At 52.0% G+C, this 17,144-nt stretch overlaps 1 protein-coding gene across 1 annotated transcript; it reads left to right on the top strand.

The window, feature by feature from the left end:
- Positions 1–8,979: 8,979 nt before the first annotated feature.
- Positions 8,980–9,792, top strand: LOC136993035 (olfactory receptor 14A16-like; the record flags this gene model as incomplete). Its single annotated transcript, XM_067303052.1, has 1 exon — positions 8,980–9,792. A coding segment is annotated over one exon (813 nt), but the record flags the coding sequence as incomplete, so codon positions are not given.
- Between the last annotated feature and the right edge of the window lie 7,352 nt (positions 9,793–17,144).

Genomic DNA, 17,144 nt, shown 5'->3' with positions numbered 1-17,144 from the left:
GGGGCCAAGGGGAGGAAAGGACAAGAGAGAACAAGGAGAATATGCAGTAAGGGAAATTTCAAATGAGTTTCACAAAAAAATAAAGAAATAACCATGGTAGTTGAGTAGCAGTGGGGCAGGGGATGGGAGATGTTTAAAAACTCTCCTGGAGAAAGCACCTACCAGCCTGATCTAACTGTCAAGTTAGCCCTCACCTTCTGCAGAGGTGAGGATGCCATTTTCAGGAGAAGGGGAAAAAAGAAACCTTTTTGTCCATGGGATCACCCCATCAACCCTCTACTGCCTTCTCCTGCTGTGTCACCCCCAGAAATCCTTTGGCAGGGGCATTTTTTTGGTTTCTGACCTTCTATCTGACCCTGCTTTGAGCAGCACGTTGCACTACAGGCCTCCTGTGGTCCCTTCAAGCTGAGTTATCCTCAAAGCCTATGACCTCAGGCCCCATTTCAAGCACAGAGCAAATGTCTCTGGAACAGGAGTCCTTTGTGCTTTATGTGACCATCTAAAAGAAGGCAGGTGAACACCTCCTCCTCCCCATTGACTGCAAGGGCAGCCTGGGAGGCACTGCCTCAGGCATATCTTCATTACTCTGGAAATTCTTTGCATCCACCTTTAACCACCTGAAAGGCCATTGCCTGGATCCCCTCAGTGGTGAGGGGAGAAGAGCAAGCCTTCCTGCAGTGTGATTTCTGTACCTCTGTAGCTTGCACCTCTAAGTAGATGGTGCCATCCTCCCCTTGGTTTCTTGCCTGAAGCTCAGGCTGGATGGGGATGTGAATGTGGAGGTTGTCTGTCACTGCTGTGACTGTGAGGTGGTGGAGAAGTAAGAGGAATAACAGAGTCACCACCCTGGACTGCAGCAGAGAGGATTTCCTCCTCTTTGGGATGGAGTTAGGCAAGCCAAAGCTCAGCTGGAGCTGGAGCTGGAGCTGGATCTAGGAAGGGATGGGGAGGGTAACCCGAAGGGCCATTGACAGCACAAAGCAGTGACACAAGGAAAATGTGTTCTCGCTGCTCAGTGGGGCAGGGGACGTAGTGACAAACAGAGGGGAAAGGCTGAGGAAGTCATTGCCTCTTTCACCTTGTCTTTTCCTGGTCTTGTCTACTGCCAGGCCTCCCTGGCCCCCGAGTCCTTTGGCAGCATCTGTGTTAGCAAAGCCTCAGCTATGGTAGAGGACCATGCATCTGGGGAGGACTTTTGCCCAGTGGGCACACACAAGTCCACAGGGCCAGACAGGAAGCACCCCAGGGTGCAGGGAGAGGTGCCTGGAGTCACTGCAGTGCTGCTGCCAATTGTCTGTGAAATGTCAGGGTAATCAGGGAGGTTCCTGATGACTGGGAAAAGGCAGACATCACATCCATTTTGCAGAAGGGCAAGAGGGAGGATCTGGGGAATGACAGGCTGGTCCTCTTCATCTCAGTCCCTGGGAAGGTGATGGAGCAAATCCTCCTGGAAACCATCTCCAAGCATAGGAAGGAGAAGGCCTGGAAGAGGCAGCATGGATTGACCAAGGGGAAATGGAAAGCATGCCTGACCAACCCAATTGCCTTCTACCATCAGATGAATGCCTGTGTGCACAATGAAAAGGGAGTGTGGCGAGATGTTTTAGGGACTCCTTTAAAACACCACGGGAACACGTATGTTGAGATTTCTGCAAATTTGGCCATCCAGAAGCAGAGCGTTTCCTTGAAGCTGGTCACTCTGCTTTCCTCACCAGTTGAAAGAGCTCGACACCTCAGAGTGTGACATGCTCTGCGCAAAGAGTGAGGAGTGGCATGGACAGCTGTGGGCAGGGGGTGGTTTTCTGAGCCCTGGGCTCTGTGTGAGACACAAAAATATCTTGTTTAGTGGTGCAGGCCAGATTATAACAGAAATGTTTAGAAAATGACATTAAAAATGAAACACAAAAGAAATTAAGAAATAGGTTAAAAGCAAAGAAATGTTTTTTACACTTTCCAACTTTTTTCTTTCTGTTCTTATTATCTTTCTTGATTTATTTTCTTTTTCTTAATATAGGGGTCTTTTAGGGGAATGTGTTTTTTTTCTTTTTTTTTAAAAAAGGAAAGAGATTTTCAGAGCTGGGGTGGGATGCAGTCACAGGGTCATGGGTGGCTGGTGCCATTGCAGGTGCCCTGGTCCCCTCTGCACAGCCTCCCTCTACAGCTCAGAGGGGCTCCGGTCTCCCGCAGGTCCCCTGTGAGAGCTGCCAGGCCCAGGCAGGTCCCTCAGAGGCACCGGGGCCTCTCCAAGGGCCCCTGGGTGCTTGTGGTTGGACAACTGAGCTCTGCCTGGAAAGGTGAAGAACTGGTTTCAACATTTCAAAAATAGGAACACACTTTCATCAGCTCAAATGACTGTGTAATTTTAATGTCAATGTTTTCCTATGATGAAAGAGTGGAAATCTTCAGGAAGGGTTTTAGTCTCGGGAGAAGAAATATCGATCTGCCCATTAACTTGCATTACCACTGCTCTGTCTCTTATGCTGTGGATTTAATCTCAGTAACCCTTTACATATTTCCATATATCCTGCTTAATCGGTCATTTCTAAAGTCATCTTCGCGTCAGACTCTCTGGGCATGTGCACAGTTGAGGATTGTGTTTTCTTTCTTATGACACCGCATCAAGTTTATTTTTGTTTCTTTGCAGTTAAGAAAAACCCTTCTGTGCCTGCTTGCAGCTAGTTCTCGAAGGAAAGCAGGTGGGAATTGGTGCACACGAGCTGTAACATTCAGCTACAGCCTTGAGTGGCAAAAGGTTCGATATTCACAAGAGTGATGTGAAGTCCCCAGTGGCTGATGAGGGAAATGGCAGGGCTGGGGAGGTGGGGAGGAAGGTTGTTCATGGATCTCTGATCTCAAGGATGCTGCTTTTCCTACATGTCCGGACTTCATTAGGAGACACTCTGGATCCATATCAGTTGGAGAATGTGGATATCACTCTAGTTTGTAAGCTGAAAAAGAAGGAAAACTTTAAAAGCAGAAATCTTTTTTTTTTTTTTGATGCTCATTGAAATCTTCCTCTTTTAAATACACTCCTGAAACCTCCCAATTAGCCACACAAGAATTGAAGAAAATTATGGAAAGAGGCATGGCTCCTTAGGGGTTTTTGCGTTTTAATGACCCCTCGAATGTATTTGGTACCGAGCCCATGAACCTCAGGTGCTGAGGCTGAACAAACCTCTCAAGAAAGTCAGAAGAAAATCCCCAAGTTTCTTGGAGCGTTAATGGGTCCCACTGAGGGCCCTTACCAACAAAGGCTCCCCAGGGGCTGATTAGAGCAGAAAGTTGGAGGCCCTGATTGCAGGTAGGCAAAGGCAATGTGAGGGTGGCTGTGATGCCAAGTCAACCTTGATGTGTGTTATCAAGCAGAGTGAGCAGGCACTGACAGCCAGCCCCTGGGTAGGGTGATCCTTTCCCTCACGTGTTGTTCAGGGCTCTTTCCAGGGGCAGTGTGAGGGTAGGCGGGTGCACAATGCCTCATGCAGGACAACATTACAGCACCTCCTGGGATCCCCAGGGGTGAGAAGGCAACAAGGCCACAGTGCTCTAAGGAAACATCATCTTCTTGTAGGCCTCGGTGGCAGACGCACCAGCCGTAGCGAAAGGGAAAAAGACCTCAGTTCTTTTGGAGGTTTTCAGCCTTCACAGCGCCCTTGGTCATCTCCAACATAGGCTGTCCTAAGCTGTCACAAACCTGTGCCTCTTTCCTTGCAGCCTGTACACACCCAACCTGCTTCCCCACCTTGCTCTCACTGCACGATCTCCTCACCTTTACTGAAATCCCTCTGTCCTTGTTGGCAGCTCCTTGAAACACAAAGCCAGGGACTGATCATGCAGTCCCTCTGGGTGTCCAGTTGCATCACAGCACTACCCTATGAGTGATGTTCTTGCTACCTGAAGTCCAGTCTGAACCTCTCAAGATGCACTTAGTGGCCTTTTCTCCTTCACATGCTCTTTCCCACTTTCAAGAAAAGCTCCCTCATCTCTGAAACCACCCTTCAAGCAGTCACAGGTGACTACTGTATTGGTCTTAGAAACTTCAGCAGGCTAAAGAAGTCCAGGTCCCTCAGCCTCTCTGTATGGGCCATGTGCTTCAGGCCCCCAACCTCATCTGGGCAGACCTCCTCTGGACCCTATCCAGTTGCTCCCCATTCCTGCAGCACTGGGCAGCCCACACTGGGAGACGCTATTCCGGATGTTGCCACACCAGTGCTGAGTGGAGGGGGATAAGAACTGCCCTTGTCTGGGTGACCATGCTCTTCCTAATGCAGTCCCATATGCAGCTGGCCTCATCTGTGGTGAGCATGCACCACATGCTCATATGGCATCCTCCATTATGTCCAGGACCTTCACCTTGGGGTCCCTCCTCTGCCAGTCAGGTCTCTGCCTGTCCTGATGCACGGGTTGTTTCCCCGCTGATGAGCCTTTCAAACAGGGCAGGATGTGGGGTATACCCCTTGCATACCCCACATTTGCCTGGCTTCCCTGTAAAGCATGACCCATTCATGAAAACCCTCTGAGCTCAATCATACAACCATCTTTTTGCCCATCTGGATGTCTAGTGGACATCCACTACTCTCCTCTCCTCCACAAGTGCACGTCTTTTATCACAGAAGGCAATCAGGCAGGTCAGGAATGATTTACGTTGGGTAACTCCATGCTGACTGTTCCCAGACACCTTCATGATGTGCCCAGAACTGTGATCTCAGAGGACTGGCTCCATGACACACTCCTCACCAATGTGAGGCTGAATGGCCTGCAGCTCCCCAGGCTGTCCTTGTGGCCGTTTTTGAAGATGAGCACAACATATTCCTACTTTTGGTCATTGGAACCTCCCCTGATCCACACAACCTTTCAAAATTGACAGCAAGCAGCCCTGCTGTCACAGCAGCCAGCTCTGATGCCAGCCATCCAATCCCATAGACTTGTATGGGTTGAGTTCTAGAGACTTGGGCACTGCAGGCTGGTTTTCTCCTCAGCAGTCCTGACTCTAGGCACAACAGCTCAGGACAATGTGTTGGTGAAGACTGAAGCCAGGGAGGACTTGACTTCCCCAGACCTATCTACATCCGCTTTTGCTAGAATCCCTGCCCCAGTCAGCTGTGAGCCCACATTTCCTTTTTTATTCCTTTACTGTCGCTGAAGCAGAAGCAGCTCTTCTTCCTGTCCTTCACATCCCCTGCAAGTGTCTCTATCCCAGGGGACCTGTGCCTTCCTTAAACCATCCCTACTTTGCTAGACAATATTTCTAAATGCCTTTTTTGCCGCTTCTCCCTCCTTCCCCTTTTCGTATGCTGCCTTATTGCCCTGGAGCTCACGTGGGAGCTCCCTGTTTAGCCAAGCTGGGCTCCAGGGATGGCTACTAATTTTACAAACTGTTCGTTATGGAGCATTCTTGTGCTTGAAAGGTACTTAATGACCTGCTGGCTTTCCTGAGCTCCTCTGCCCTTCAGAGCTGCCTCCCTTTGTCCCTCCCATGGAAGAGCTCCATACATCCAAGCTACCCCTTCACACATAGGGTATCACCCTCGTCATCTTCCCTGGTGGTGTCTCCTAAAGAACTTGAACCCTGCCACTAAAGGACTACAGTCATGTGAGTGATCCCACCACATCTCAGGTGTTCCAACCACGGGGCAGTCCCGTGACAGGCTGCATATGTTTGCATATATTTTGGCTTCAGCACCTCAGCTGTGGTGCCGACTGAAGATTTGTCACAGGGAAAACCTTTAGCAAGGACCTCATGTATGCAAGGGCTTTGATTGCAAGTGGTGACATACTGGCATAGATAGCAGGTGGCAATGTAATGATAAAAGAAGGTTTCCACTAAGAGAGCAAAGCCTGCAGTGCCCAAGGCCAGCGAGAAACAGAGCTGGGCCGTGCAGGAATGGCAGGAGAGGGGTTTGCTGCCTGAGCTGACTCTGCAGCACCTTGGGGCCTGTGACAGAGGTGAACCAATCTCCAGGCAGGACAAGGTGCCACTGAAGAAGTTCCTGGTTCCGTGATCCAACCACCTTGAGGACATCATCAGCCCAGTCCCTGTTCATATCATAGCGGGGGGTGAGAAGGGATTCAGGAGGAGGAGAGCTAGAAGGATATGAGAGTGCAGAGACTAGAGTGGAGCCCTTGGTGTGATGTGCCTCCCATTTGTGCAGCATGCTTGGATGTAGACTGTGCAGACTGTGCCTAAAGGCAGTGGTGGGATTCATTTGTTTGGGCACAGGTAGGAAACCCAAGATGCCCTGGGGCACTTGCCCAGCAACCACTCCAAAAAGGCATGGCTTCCTGTAGGTCCCATGCTGGAACTACTAAAGACATGTGGATGTGCTGGACACCGCAGGCATCTGACATGGCCCTGCCAGCCTATTTCTATGTCATTAAATCAAGTGTCTGCCCTGAATTGCATTAGCTGTTTATAGCATTGAGATCTTCCTATGTCTCAGCTTTATAGTGAGTGGAGCCCTAGTAGTACGAGGCATCTACTGTCATTTGAGATGGCCAAGGGAATTCTCCACCTGGCCCCCATCTCATGCTCTAGAAGGACAGGGGCATCATAGCTGCTCCATCAGAGCAAGAAGACTCTGGCACATGCCTTGGTCCACCTCTGTCTCTTCCAATGTCACCAGGTCTTTGTGTGTGAGCAACTGACTCCCACCCTCCATCTCCAGTGATTACAATAGGAGCTTGGAGAAGGAGCTCCCATGCAGACATCTGTGTTGTGCACACTTTAGTTTTGGCAAGGGGAATCCCACCACCTGTGTGTTTTTTTGTGGAGTTCACAGGAGGGATCTGCATCCCATGGCATCCCAGGGACTTCTAAATGGGCATGCGATGCCCAGACTGACTCATCTGAATGAAAACCTGAACCATGGGTGAATGACCTCCCTTCTTGTCCGCTTCTGGGTGTCCTGCCTAGTTAAGACATGGGAATATGGATTTCCTGGGTGTGATGTTTCCACCTCTTGTAGATAACCATCCTCTGATGGAACCATCCTCTGATGAAACAAGTGACAATGCTGTGACTGGTCTCTCTGCATTGTTTAGAGAGGGACCATCAGTGAATATTTTAGCTTGTTGCAGTGAACATTTCCCAGGAGGACGGAGCACAAGGGACAGAGAAATTCATGAGCTCAGCTGGGCCTCTGCTCCTGAGTGGGGCCAGGCTCTGGGGATGGAGGAAGCTCATGGCAACTGGGCAGCGCTGCCCAGAGACAGGTGTGTGCAGGAGCAGCTCCTCTGCAAAGAGCAGCAGGGCTCTGGGCACTGCCTGCTGCTGCTGCCATGAGAGGAGAGAAGGCAGAGAGAAGTGCAAGGCAGTGTGGAGTGGGAGGAGAGAGGAGAGCTCCTTGTGGGAGAAATCTTCACAGCCCCTGACACGGTAAGTCTCTGGTTGCAGGGCAATGCTACTGAGGTTCCTGGAAAGGTCTTGAAATCATTCCAGTCTCACAACTGGATTTTTAAGAATCGCTCTCCCAGCTTCTCCTTTGCAGAGGAGGGGGATATGCTTCAGAGCAGGGATTCCCTGCGACACAGTCACAGGGACAGGGCATGCTGCTACCTTCTCCCAGGAATGCTGCAGGGGTTTGAAGTCTGGGTGTACACACAGGTCTGCCCAAGGCTGTAATTCAGAGCAGTGCCCTTTGCCCCAGGGTGCTGTGTGTCCAGGGCAGTGACTCTGCTGCCTGCGAGGGTCAGCACTCAGCCTACTCGGGGAGCTCCACAGAGTGTCGAAGGGAGAAACTCTGGGTGGTAGGAGAGACCCTCAGCAGGGCAGGTTGAGTGTCCTATCAAGAGGATGCTGCATGGGTCAGGGCTGCCCACAGCTCCATCTCACTCGCAGGACATTTCTGGAGGAGACTTTCCAAAAGGAAGGTCAAGGCAGGGGATACATGAAAGAGAAGGAGCTGTCATGAGTCTGTGCTTTCAGTTTGATTCTCTTTGGGTGGGGTGAAATGGGATTGGATCTGTCAGGTTTAGAAAGGTGATGGAGGCACCAAAACAGTGGCAGTGAGAGAGGAGCAGTTCTGGGAGGGACTCAGCAAATGCCTTCATCCACCCCTCAGACTAAAGACAGAACCAGCATCACCTTTCCAGCCTCAGCAAGGTTTGTGTCCCCTGCTCCATAGCACCTGCAGACATGGAGGTGCCTTGGGCAGTGTCCTGCCCCCAGGAGGTTTCTGCAGGGCAGAGCTGAGCTCCCAGCAGGTGGGATGGGTGTGTGAGCACTGAGAGGGGAGAGACGTGGGGACAGAGAAACAGCTCCCCGCAGGGACGGCTGCAGGCAGCAGAGTCATGCTCAAAGTATGAGAGGAAACCGTCAAGTCCAAGGCCACCTCTCCTCCCGCAGTCAGCGCAGCCCTCTGCTCTCAAGGTTGTGGGCTCCAGCTAAAGGAAACAAAAGAAGCCTTAATACTACTAATGACACCACATTATTTAGAAGTGGGAGTGAAGATGCTGAAAATGCCTTCAACAGTATGTGTGGATGAAGTCTGACTCGAACTTGGAATATAGATTTTAGTCACCCCTCTTCCCATTTACACAGTGCTCTAGGTCAGGGCTGACTCCTCTGGAGCTCATGGGCAGAAGCCCCTACTCGTTGTGTCAAACTCAGCCAGCACAAACCAGAGCTCAAGCCATAGAGCTCAGTGACACTGCTGCTGAGATGGGGAGAGGTAATGTGTGTGTGTTTGGGGGAGGTTATGAGAAACTTGCTCAGAGAAGTCTGTCCTAACTTGTCAATGTATCTCCTTCCTCGGACAGTCCCCCTGTGCCCCAAAGGAGCAAATGTCCAACAGCAGCTCCTCCAATGAGTTCCTCCTCCTGGCATTTGCAGACACGCGGGAGCTGCAGCTCTTGCACTTCTCGCTCTTCCTGGGCATCTACCTGGCTGCCCTCCTGGGCAACGGCCTCATCATCACAACCGTAGCCTGCGACCACCGCCTCCACACCCCCATGTACTTCTTCCTCCTCAACCTCTCCCTCCTCGACCTTGGCACCATCTCCACCACTGTCCCCAAATCCATGGCCAATTCCCTGTGGGACACCAGGGCCATTTCCTACTCAGGATGTGCTGCACAGATATTTTCCTTCTTTTTCTTCATTTCAGCAGAGTATTATCTCCTCACTGTCATGGCCTATGATCGCTATGTTGCCATCTGCAGACCCCTGCACTATGGGACCCTCATGGGCAGCACAGCTTGTGTCAAAATGGCAGCAGTTGCCTGGGTCAGTGGTTTTCTCCATGCTCTCCTGCACACTGCTAACACATTTTCCATACCACTCTGCCAAGGCAACACAGTGGACCAGTTCTTCTGTGAAATCCCCCAGATCCTCAAGCTCTCCTGCTCAGACTCCTACCTCGGGGAAGTTGGGCTTCTTGTGGTTAGTGTCTGTTTAAGCTTTGGTTGTTTCATTTTCATTGTGCTGTCGTACGTGCAGATCTTCACTGCTGTGCTGAGGATCCCCTCTGAGCAGGGCTGGCACAAAGCCTTTTCCATGTGCCTCCCTCACCTGGCCGTAGTCTCCCTGTTCATCAGCACTGGCTTCTTTGCCTACTTGAAGCCCCCCTCCATCTCCTCCCCAGCTCTGGATCTGGTGGTGGCTGTTCTGTACTCAGTGGTGCCTCCAGCAATGAACCCTCTCATCTACAGCATGAGGAACAGGGAGCTCAAGGCCGCACTGAAGAAACTGATTCAACTTCTTGTAGTTCAGCAGCAACAAGCTGCCCATCTCTCCTCACAACCAACTCCTAGTTTATCTCAGACAACTCTTGTGCTTTGGGAGTTCTGTCTGCAATAGTCATGTTTGTGAACAAATGTTTGAATTCATCCCACCTCTCCAGAGGCACAAACCCCATCTGTCTGATTCGGAGGCTTTGTGTAAATCTGCTGATCACTGTGTCAGAGCTGGCCTCCCTTGCAGCATCTGTGTAATAAAAGGGGACTTCATCAGTACACTGTCTGAAGACTGAGCTCTTCTCCAAAAGTGGGAGGCAAGAATGCACTCAGGGATTTGCACCCAAAAAGTCCCTGTTGCCGTGCCTGGGTTTTTCATGGGCTAAGAGGCATCAGCTTGTAGAGTGCTGTGTTAGGGAATGAGGGCTGGATTCAGCTGTCACTTCTGGGTGCCCAGTGCCCCTGGAGAGGGTGAGTGTTCAAGTGGTATCTGCTAGGGGCTGTTTCACATAGTAGAGGGCTGGTAACACATTCCTATCCTTCTGGAAGGGAGTATGGAGCCACCAGGTGAGCAGAGGGGATCTCCAGGGGCAGTTTGTGCCTGGAGTGGCCAGTGAGCGGAGACTCACAAAACCAAGTGGAGTCACCCAAAGTCAAGGGCCAAACCAAGCAATGCACCAAATCAGAGCTCTGGAATCTCAGAAGAGGTAGTGGGGACTCCTCAGGCACAGGAAGGCAGCCTCAAGGGTGGTTCATGTCACCAACAATGAAAAACCATGGCTGGATCTAATGGCACAGCTGACCCCATTCTGAGCCATTGGAAATGCCTTGTGATTGCTCTGAGCATCTTCCACAGCCACAGATGCCTGGGGAGGGGGTTGTCAGGTGCAGTGATGCTGCACCAGCCAGGTCTACCCTGACCAGCACAGCCAGTGTGGAGTCACCCTGGGGTCCCACAGCCTGCTCACCCTGCAGAGCAGCACCACAAGCCTGGGGAGCACAACAGAGGGGTGCAGGAATGGCTGGGCAGGCCAGCATGGACACACTGACCTGGGGAAAGGCTCTCTGGAGAACAGGGATGTCTCTGGAGAAGAGCAAAGGAATAATTGCGTGCTTGCAGGGAGGAAGAAATTAAAACCTGTTTCTGTGTGTGTCAACTCAGGGCAGGCTGCTCTGTCGCTGGACACTTTCACTAACCGAATTCGTCCATTGTATCATATATCATCGTTCCTTCCCTTTCCTCTAACCATTTTCCAGTTTCCAACCAATGTTGAGGAACCTTGGTGCTCTGCTTGAGAAAGCTGTCAAGTTGATGCAAGGTTACTCCAAGTGATACTGATGGATTAAATGGTGCAAGAAAAGACATCGTTTGTTCAGTCATATGAGAAGTTAACCAGAAGTCTGCGTGGTGATTTGGTCAAAACCATAGGTCCCATCACAATGGCTTTTGTTGCCTTCCAAGTCTGGAGTACCCATCTCACTCTGTTGTCAGAACCATGTGCAGCTTCCCATCCAGTGCGTTACTACATAGAGCTACATTTAGACTAACTTTAGATCTTAGGGTTAGTGTAACATGATTGCCTACAATCAGTCCTTGACCTCGTGCTATTACAGATGGTGTTTCTCTTATAACTGTAGTTTTGAAGATGGCTTGTGACTGATCTTCAATACCCAAGTTGTCCCATGGGCAACGTGAAAAGGCAGAACGTGTTAGAGACACGTTTCAGGTGTGTTTTCCAGTTATCAATGTTCCCACGGTTAGCAGATAACACCATATCTCCCTGCAAGAGAAGACACCTAGGTCTTGGACATAACCCAGACCTCACTAAATGGTTAACTTACTCCCTTCATTGTCTACAGCATCCCATGCTCCTTTTCCATGGGAAAAGAGCAGAGTCACCCAGACCGATCCCTGAGCTGGATGTTTAACCACAATCTCACCTCCAGGACTTTGATGGGGTTTTATTTCTGTTTTAACAGGAATTCATGCAGCTACTGACACAAACCCCTTATCTATGGGACTTCCCATGGCAGTTTGTCGCTTATTTAGCCACCTTACAACTTCCCACAAATGGGATCCCCACTTAGAAGTATTCTATGAGAGAAGAGTCACTCTTGTGCAGCTGTTGTTTCTGTCAGCCACTCCATCTTTCTACTACCCCATACTTGGAGGTTGATACCATAGGCGAAAGGTCTACTGATCTTTGTTTGAAGCACACCGCGTTTGCAGTTCTTTGTTCTTCAAATGTGTTCCATTACCAAATTGCATTTCTCTGGGAAAGTAGCAAACCAGTGGTTCAAACCAGCAAGGCTTGCTAGTCCAGTTGCAGCTCAGGTGGGGTGCACGTTCCCTCTGCCGATAAATATTTCTGCTCCTGCAAGGATTTATTTCCAGCCTTCAGGTGTTTGCATGAGTCTGGAGGGTGGCCTAAAACAAAGGCCACCCTCTGGTTCCCTTTGTGCTGAGATAAATTCCGCTTGCTTTGCGTCAGCTGTGGTCCATCACAGCCTATGTTCTTCCCTGAACCTTCTTCCATTGTAGGAATTGATTGGTCGGTAACAATACAAGATGCAAGTAGAGTTCAATTTCTCAGAAGATGTTCTAGGCTACCAGGCTAGAATGCACATAGGTGCCTTTGTCAAAATAAACACCCGTAGGTATGAAAAGAGGCTCCTAGGCTTAAATAGGGTCAAGTATGAAATTCAAAGAACACAAACCTCAAGGGTTTGAAAAAGAAGGATTGCTTCTACCCTAAAAAAAATTCTAAATTTTAATAGTCACCCCAGAGAAATTTCTGTTTGAATTCACATGAGACTAGCTGTTTTGCTTTTGTAAAGCATAGGTAAATTTTTTTAAGTTTTACAACAATTTTTGTAGGCAATGGACAGGCATCTTCTTCCAATTCTAACCATGCAGGGCCAAGTACAGCCCTTTCCACCCTGCTCTCCCCCAGCACCTCTTCCCTGAATTCGGGGTGCCCTGCACAATGTCCTTCCTTGTGGGTGAAGGGGGACCGCAGTTCTCCAAGAAAGAGGCTGCAGCCTCAGCACTTGTGGCAAGGGCTCACACAGCAAAATGGCCATGGGAGCTCCCTGCTCCATTGCTGCTCATCTTTGAGAGCTGCTGGGGGAGCATTTGGTGTTAGGAGTTGTGGGAGGGGGTCCCTTGCAGGAGTGTTCCCTCCCAGAGAGCTGGAGTGCCCTCCTGTGGGGCCTGGACTCCCATCACAGAGAGCATTGGGGACCATCTGCCTGCAGCGCTACCAAGGACAGAGCCCCAGGAAAGGTGCAAGATGCACAGAAGAACACGGGAAGGGCCCAGGGGGACAGGAATCCAAAGGGGTCAGGAAATGAGATGTGTGGGAAGGCCATGACTTCCAGGTAGGAAGGGTGTTTCTCTGGTCTCCCACCAAAAGGAACCTGATGATGACTGACCCTGGATTTCCAATGGCAAAGTGTGGTAGGGAAAGAGCAGCCTCCATGAGCAAATGCCACTGGCTGCTGTAGCTGCGTGCCAAGTGCTGTGTGCCAAGCACTGCCTTGGCCTGCCTTGCCCTGTGCTGGGGGGAAATGGCTAGAGGGGGCAGAGCAATCCCAGAGGAGGTTTGCCTGCTCAGCTGAGGACCACCAGTGCCTTCTTCCTGCTGCCAGACTGGTGAGGGGGGGCTCCGAGACACCTGTGTCGCTGGATCTTGCACCAGCTGGCAAGGCTGCTGAGAAGGGAGGACTAGTTTTGTCAGATGCCCACCAGGGCTTTCTTCGTTGAGGTGGGCCTCATGGCAAGTGGTGACTCTCTGGAGGTGCCTCTAAATGCTGTGCTGGCTCATGCACATGGCTGTGGGGTGATGTTGGTCAATGGAGCTGGGGCGATGGAGCTGGGGCACTCCTCTGAGTCACCCTAACTTTGGCTCTTTTCTGCTGGGCTGCCACTTGTAAAAACTTGGATTTCGTGCCTCCTTTGTGGCAGCTCTGTGTTCAATTGATCCTCCAAGGGATGGGAACCAGAGGCTGCAGAGGGTTCAGAGGATGGGAGGAGGAGGTGAGTGGTGTGTGCAGTGTGCCGTGAGGCCCAGGGCTGGGAGCAGGGCCTGGGGGTGTCTCCACAATCCCTGCTGCCTGTGCGCTGAGCTTTGTCAGGGCCTGGTGCCCTTGCCCTGAATGGTGGGTGGGATGCAGGGCTGCCCAGTGCACGCAGTCCTGCCGGCTCAGCCAGTCTTTCATTGCTGCGTGCATTTCAGCTGCTGGATTGCCCTGACCTTGCCCATGTGGATGATGCTGTCCTGCCGCTCCTCCAGAGCTATGTCCAAAGTCAGAAACTGAAGATGCGTGGGCTGGCATTCAGAGGCTTCATGAGCCTGTCGCAGAGACCTGAGATGGTGAGCAGGGGGCAGCTGGGTGAAGGCATGCTGGCAGCCTGGGGCTTGACAGGAGGTGTTCATCTGCCCTGAGCCTTTCATGCCACGCACTTGGCTGTGCTGCAAAAGCAGAAAGGCACCAATGCCCTACAGGAAGAGCTCCCGCTGCTGGCATGTCTCAGCTGTGCTAGGCAGAGATCCAGGCCCAGCACCAAGCAAGCCAGCTCCAGACGGCCTCAGTCATGGGAGCGCTGTGGCCAAAGTCATGCTACAAGAGGGACGATGAGCCAGAGCACAGGCTCAGGCTAATGTAGCCGGCCGCTCCTGGGCCTGGAGGCAGCAGCCTTCCTCCAAATAGAGGCCATAGAGTGCTGAGGGCCCCCTGGGAGATCTCTGCCCTGCACTGCAGCCTCTGTGCTGTGGGTGTGTGCAGAGCCCTGGCCCTGGATGCTGAGCCCTGATTGGAAGTTGGCACCCAGAGCACTTTTGGCAGGGCGGTCTGGCCTTGCTTCACTAAAAGGAAGTTGTGTGTTTCACACAGGCAAGGAGAATGCAGAGCCTGCTCCCAGACATCCTGGAGTGGCTGCAGGATGCTGGCAGGGACATGCGTGTGGGAAGCCTGATGTTGCTGAGAAACATCCTCAGCCCCCTGCACCAGAAGGGCTCCATCCCTATTGCTCTGCGGCTGGCTGAGAAGCTTCTGCGAGCTTTGATGATGGATGGCTGGTAGGAGAGTCAGGGACTCTCCTGGCATGTCCAGGGGTCAGTATGCATGGCTATGGGTGCTGTGTGTCCCTCTGCACATGTGCCCATTGACATGTCAATTTGCGCCTCCTGCCACAGGCCCTGCTGCCTGTCAGGAAACCTTTTGCCCTGCTGTTCTCAGGCAATTCCCTGTGCTGGCCTTGGTGTCCTGTGCTGTGCGACTAGATCAAACCAGCCCCCTCCCTGCCCTCAGCTGCTCTGTCTCATGCTTGACTCTCTGTGGTGCTTGCCTGGCCTGGGGCAGAGATGAACAAAGAGGCAGGAGCAGGCTAGAGAGTGAGGGAGAGGCCGTGTCTGGGGCTATCCCCTTTCTCATCCTCTCCTGCAAGAGGGCCCTGATGGAGTCTTAGGGAAATCCAGAAAGTTCCCTCCAAAGGCAGAGGGAGACAGAGGCCAGGGAAGCTTGCCCTGCTGCTGCCGACAACCCTCATTCTCCAGGCTGCCTCCACAGAGGTTTGTCCCCAGTTCTGACCTCTGCCTGGGGTGGGGGACAGTTGTGCCTGGAGAGGGTGAGGCCTCACAATGGCAAACCCTCTTCTCATGCCCGCTTCCTGGAGTCATTGCTGAGGCCTCCCCTCCTCTCCTCCCTGCCCACAGGAAGACAGCCCCGTGCGAGAGCTCTCCATCCTCCTCTGCAAAGACCTGATGGAGACTGTGGTGGGGAAGAACAAACGGTGCATGAAGCAGCAAGTGCAGAGGAGCCTGGTCCCACTCTTCCTCCACATGAGTGACCAGATCCAAGGAGTGGCCCAGGTATGGACCAGCAATTTTGGGAAGCAATGGTGACATCCCTTGGGTGACATCCCTGAGCAGCAGGGCAAGAGCTGCTGACAAGTGTCCCTTTGAATGCATGTCAGCATGAGGTCCAACTTCTTGTGTCCCCAAGGACAAGGCAGAGCTGCCTCTGCCTTCAGGAAGGGACAAACCCAACCTGCGCCTTCCCATTCAGGCCTGGGAAAGGCTCAGGGCCTTGCCAAGATGAGGGGCACACAGGGTGTCCTGCCCTGGCTGTGGTGGCATCTCCTGGTCTCTGCTGCTCTGCAGGCCTCTCAGGAAACACACACTCTGTCCTCTGCTCCCTCTGAACCTTAGTACCACACAGCTTCTAGCTGGGAGTCATGAACAGAAAGGAAGAGGAGGCTGGTCCTGCGAGGAGGAATAGGCCTGGCCTTCTGGGGAGACTCGGTACCAGCCCCCTGGCTTTGTGCTGTCTCCAGCTGCTGAGGGAGAGGAGCAGAGCAGAGCAGTACCTGCACCAGAGCCTGCCGTACTTAGAGAACCCTGAAGCATCGTTGCTGGAGGCAGCTGTGAGGTTCATTGGTGAGCCACAACCCCAGACCCATCCCTGCCCACACAGATGGGCTGACAGGAGGTTCTTCAGTCCCTCACACCATCTCTGGATCCTGCACCCTGGGGACTGTGCTTGGCCTCATAGGCAAGCTCAGGAAGTGCAGGATAGATGAGCAGACAGTGAGGTGGATTGAGAGCTGGCTGAATGACAGAGCTCAGAGGGTTGCGTTCAGCGGTGCAGAGTCTAGTTGGAGGCCTGTAGCTAGCGGTGTCCCCCAAGGGTCAGGACTGGGTCCAGTCTTGTTCACCTTCTTCATCAGTGACCTGGACGAAAGGACAGAGTGCACCCTCAGCAAACTTGCTGAGGATCCAAAACTGGGAGGAGTGGCTGATACCCCAGAAGGCTGTGCTGTCATTCAGAGAGACCTGGACAGGCTGGAGAGGTGGGCAGAGAGGAACCTCCTGAAGTTCAACAAAGGCAAGTGCAGGGTCCTGCACCTAGGGAGGAATAACCCCATGCGGTAGTACAGGTTGGGGGTTGACCTGCTGGAAAGCAGCTCTGCTGAGAAGGACCTCAGGTTCCTAGTAGACACCAAGTTAAGCATGAGGCAGCAATGTGCCCTTGTGGCCAAGAAGGCCAATGGTATGCTGGGGCGCATCAGGAAGGGTGTTGCCAGCAGGTCGAGGGAGGTGATTCTCCCCCTCTACTCAGCTCTGCTGAGGCCACATCTGGAGTACTGTGTCCAGTTCTGGGCTTCACAGTACAAGAGGGATGTGGCACTACTGGAGCAAGTCCAGCGAAGGGCTACAAAGATGATGAGGGGACTGGAACATCTCTCTTATGAGGAAAGACTGAGAGAGCTGGACCTGTTCAGCCTGGAGAAGAGAAGACTGAGAGGAGATCTTATCAATGTATACAAATAACTGAAGGGAGGGTGCCGAGAGGATGGAGCTGGACTCTTTTCAGTGGTGCCCAGCGACAGGACAGGAGGCAAAGGGTACAACCTGAAATTCAGGAAGTTCCATCTGAATATGGGGAAAAACTTCTTTTCTGTAAGGGTGACCA

This window comes from Apteryx mantelli, chromosome 11 (genome assembly GCF_036417845.1).
Source record: "Apteryx mantelli isolate bAptMan1 chromosome 11, bAptMan1.hap1, whole genome shotgun sequence".
NCBI lineage: Eukaryota > Metazoa > Chordata > Aves > Apterygiformes > Apterygidae > Apteryx > Apteryx mantelli.
This window is presented reverse-complemented; position numbering and strand designations above follow the sequence as displayed.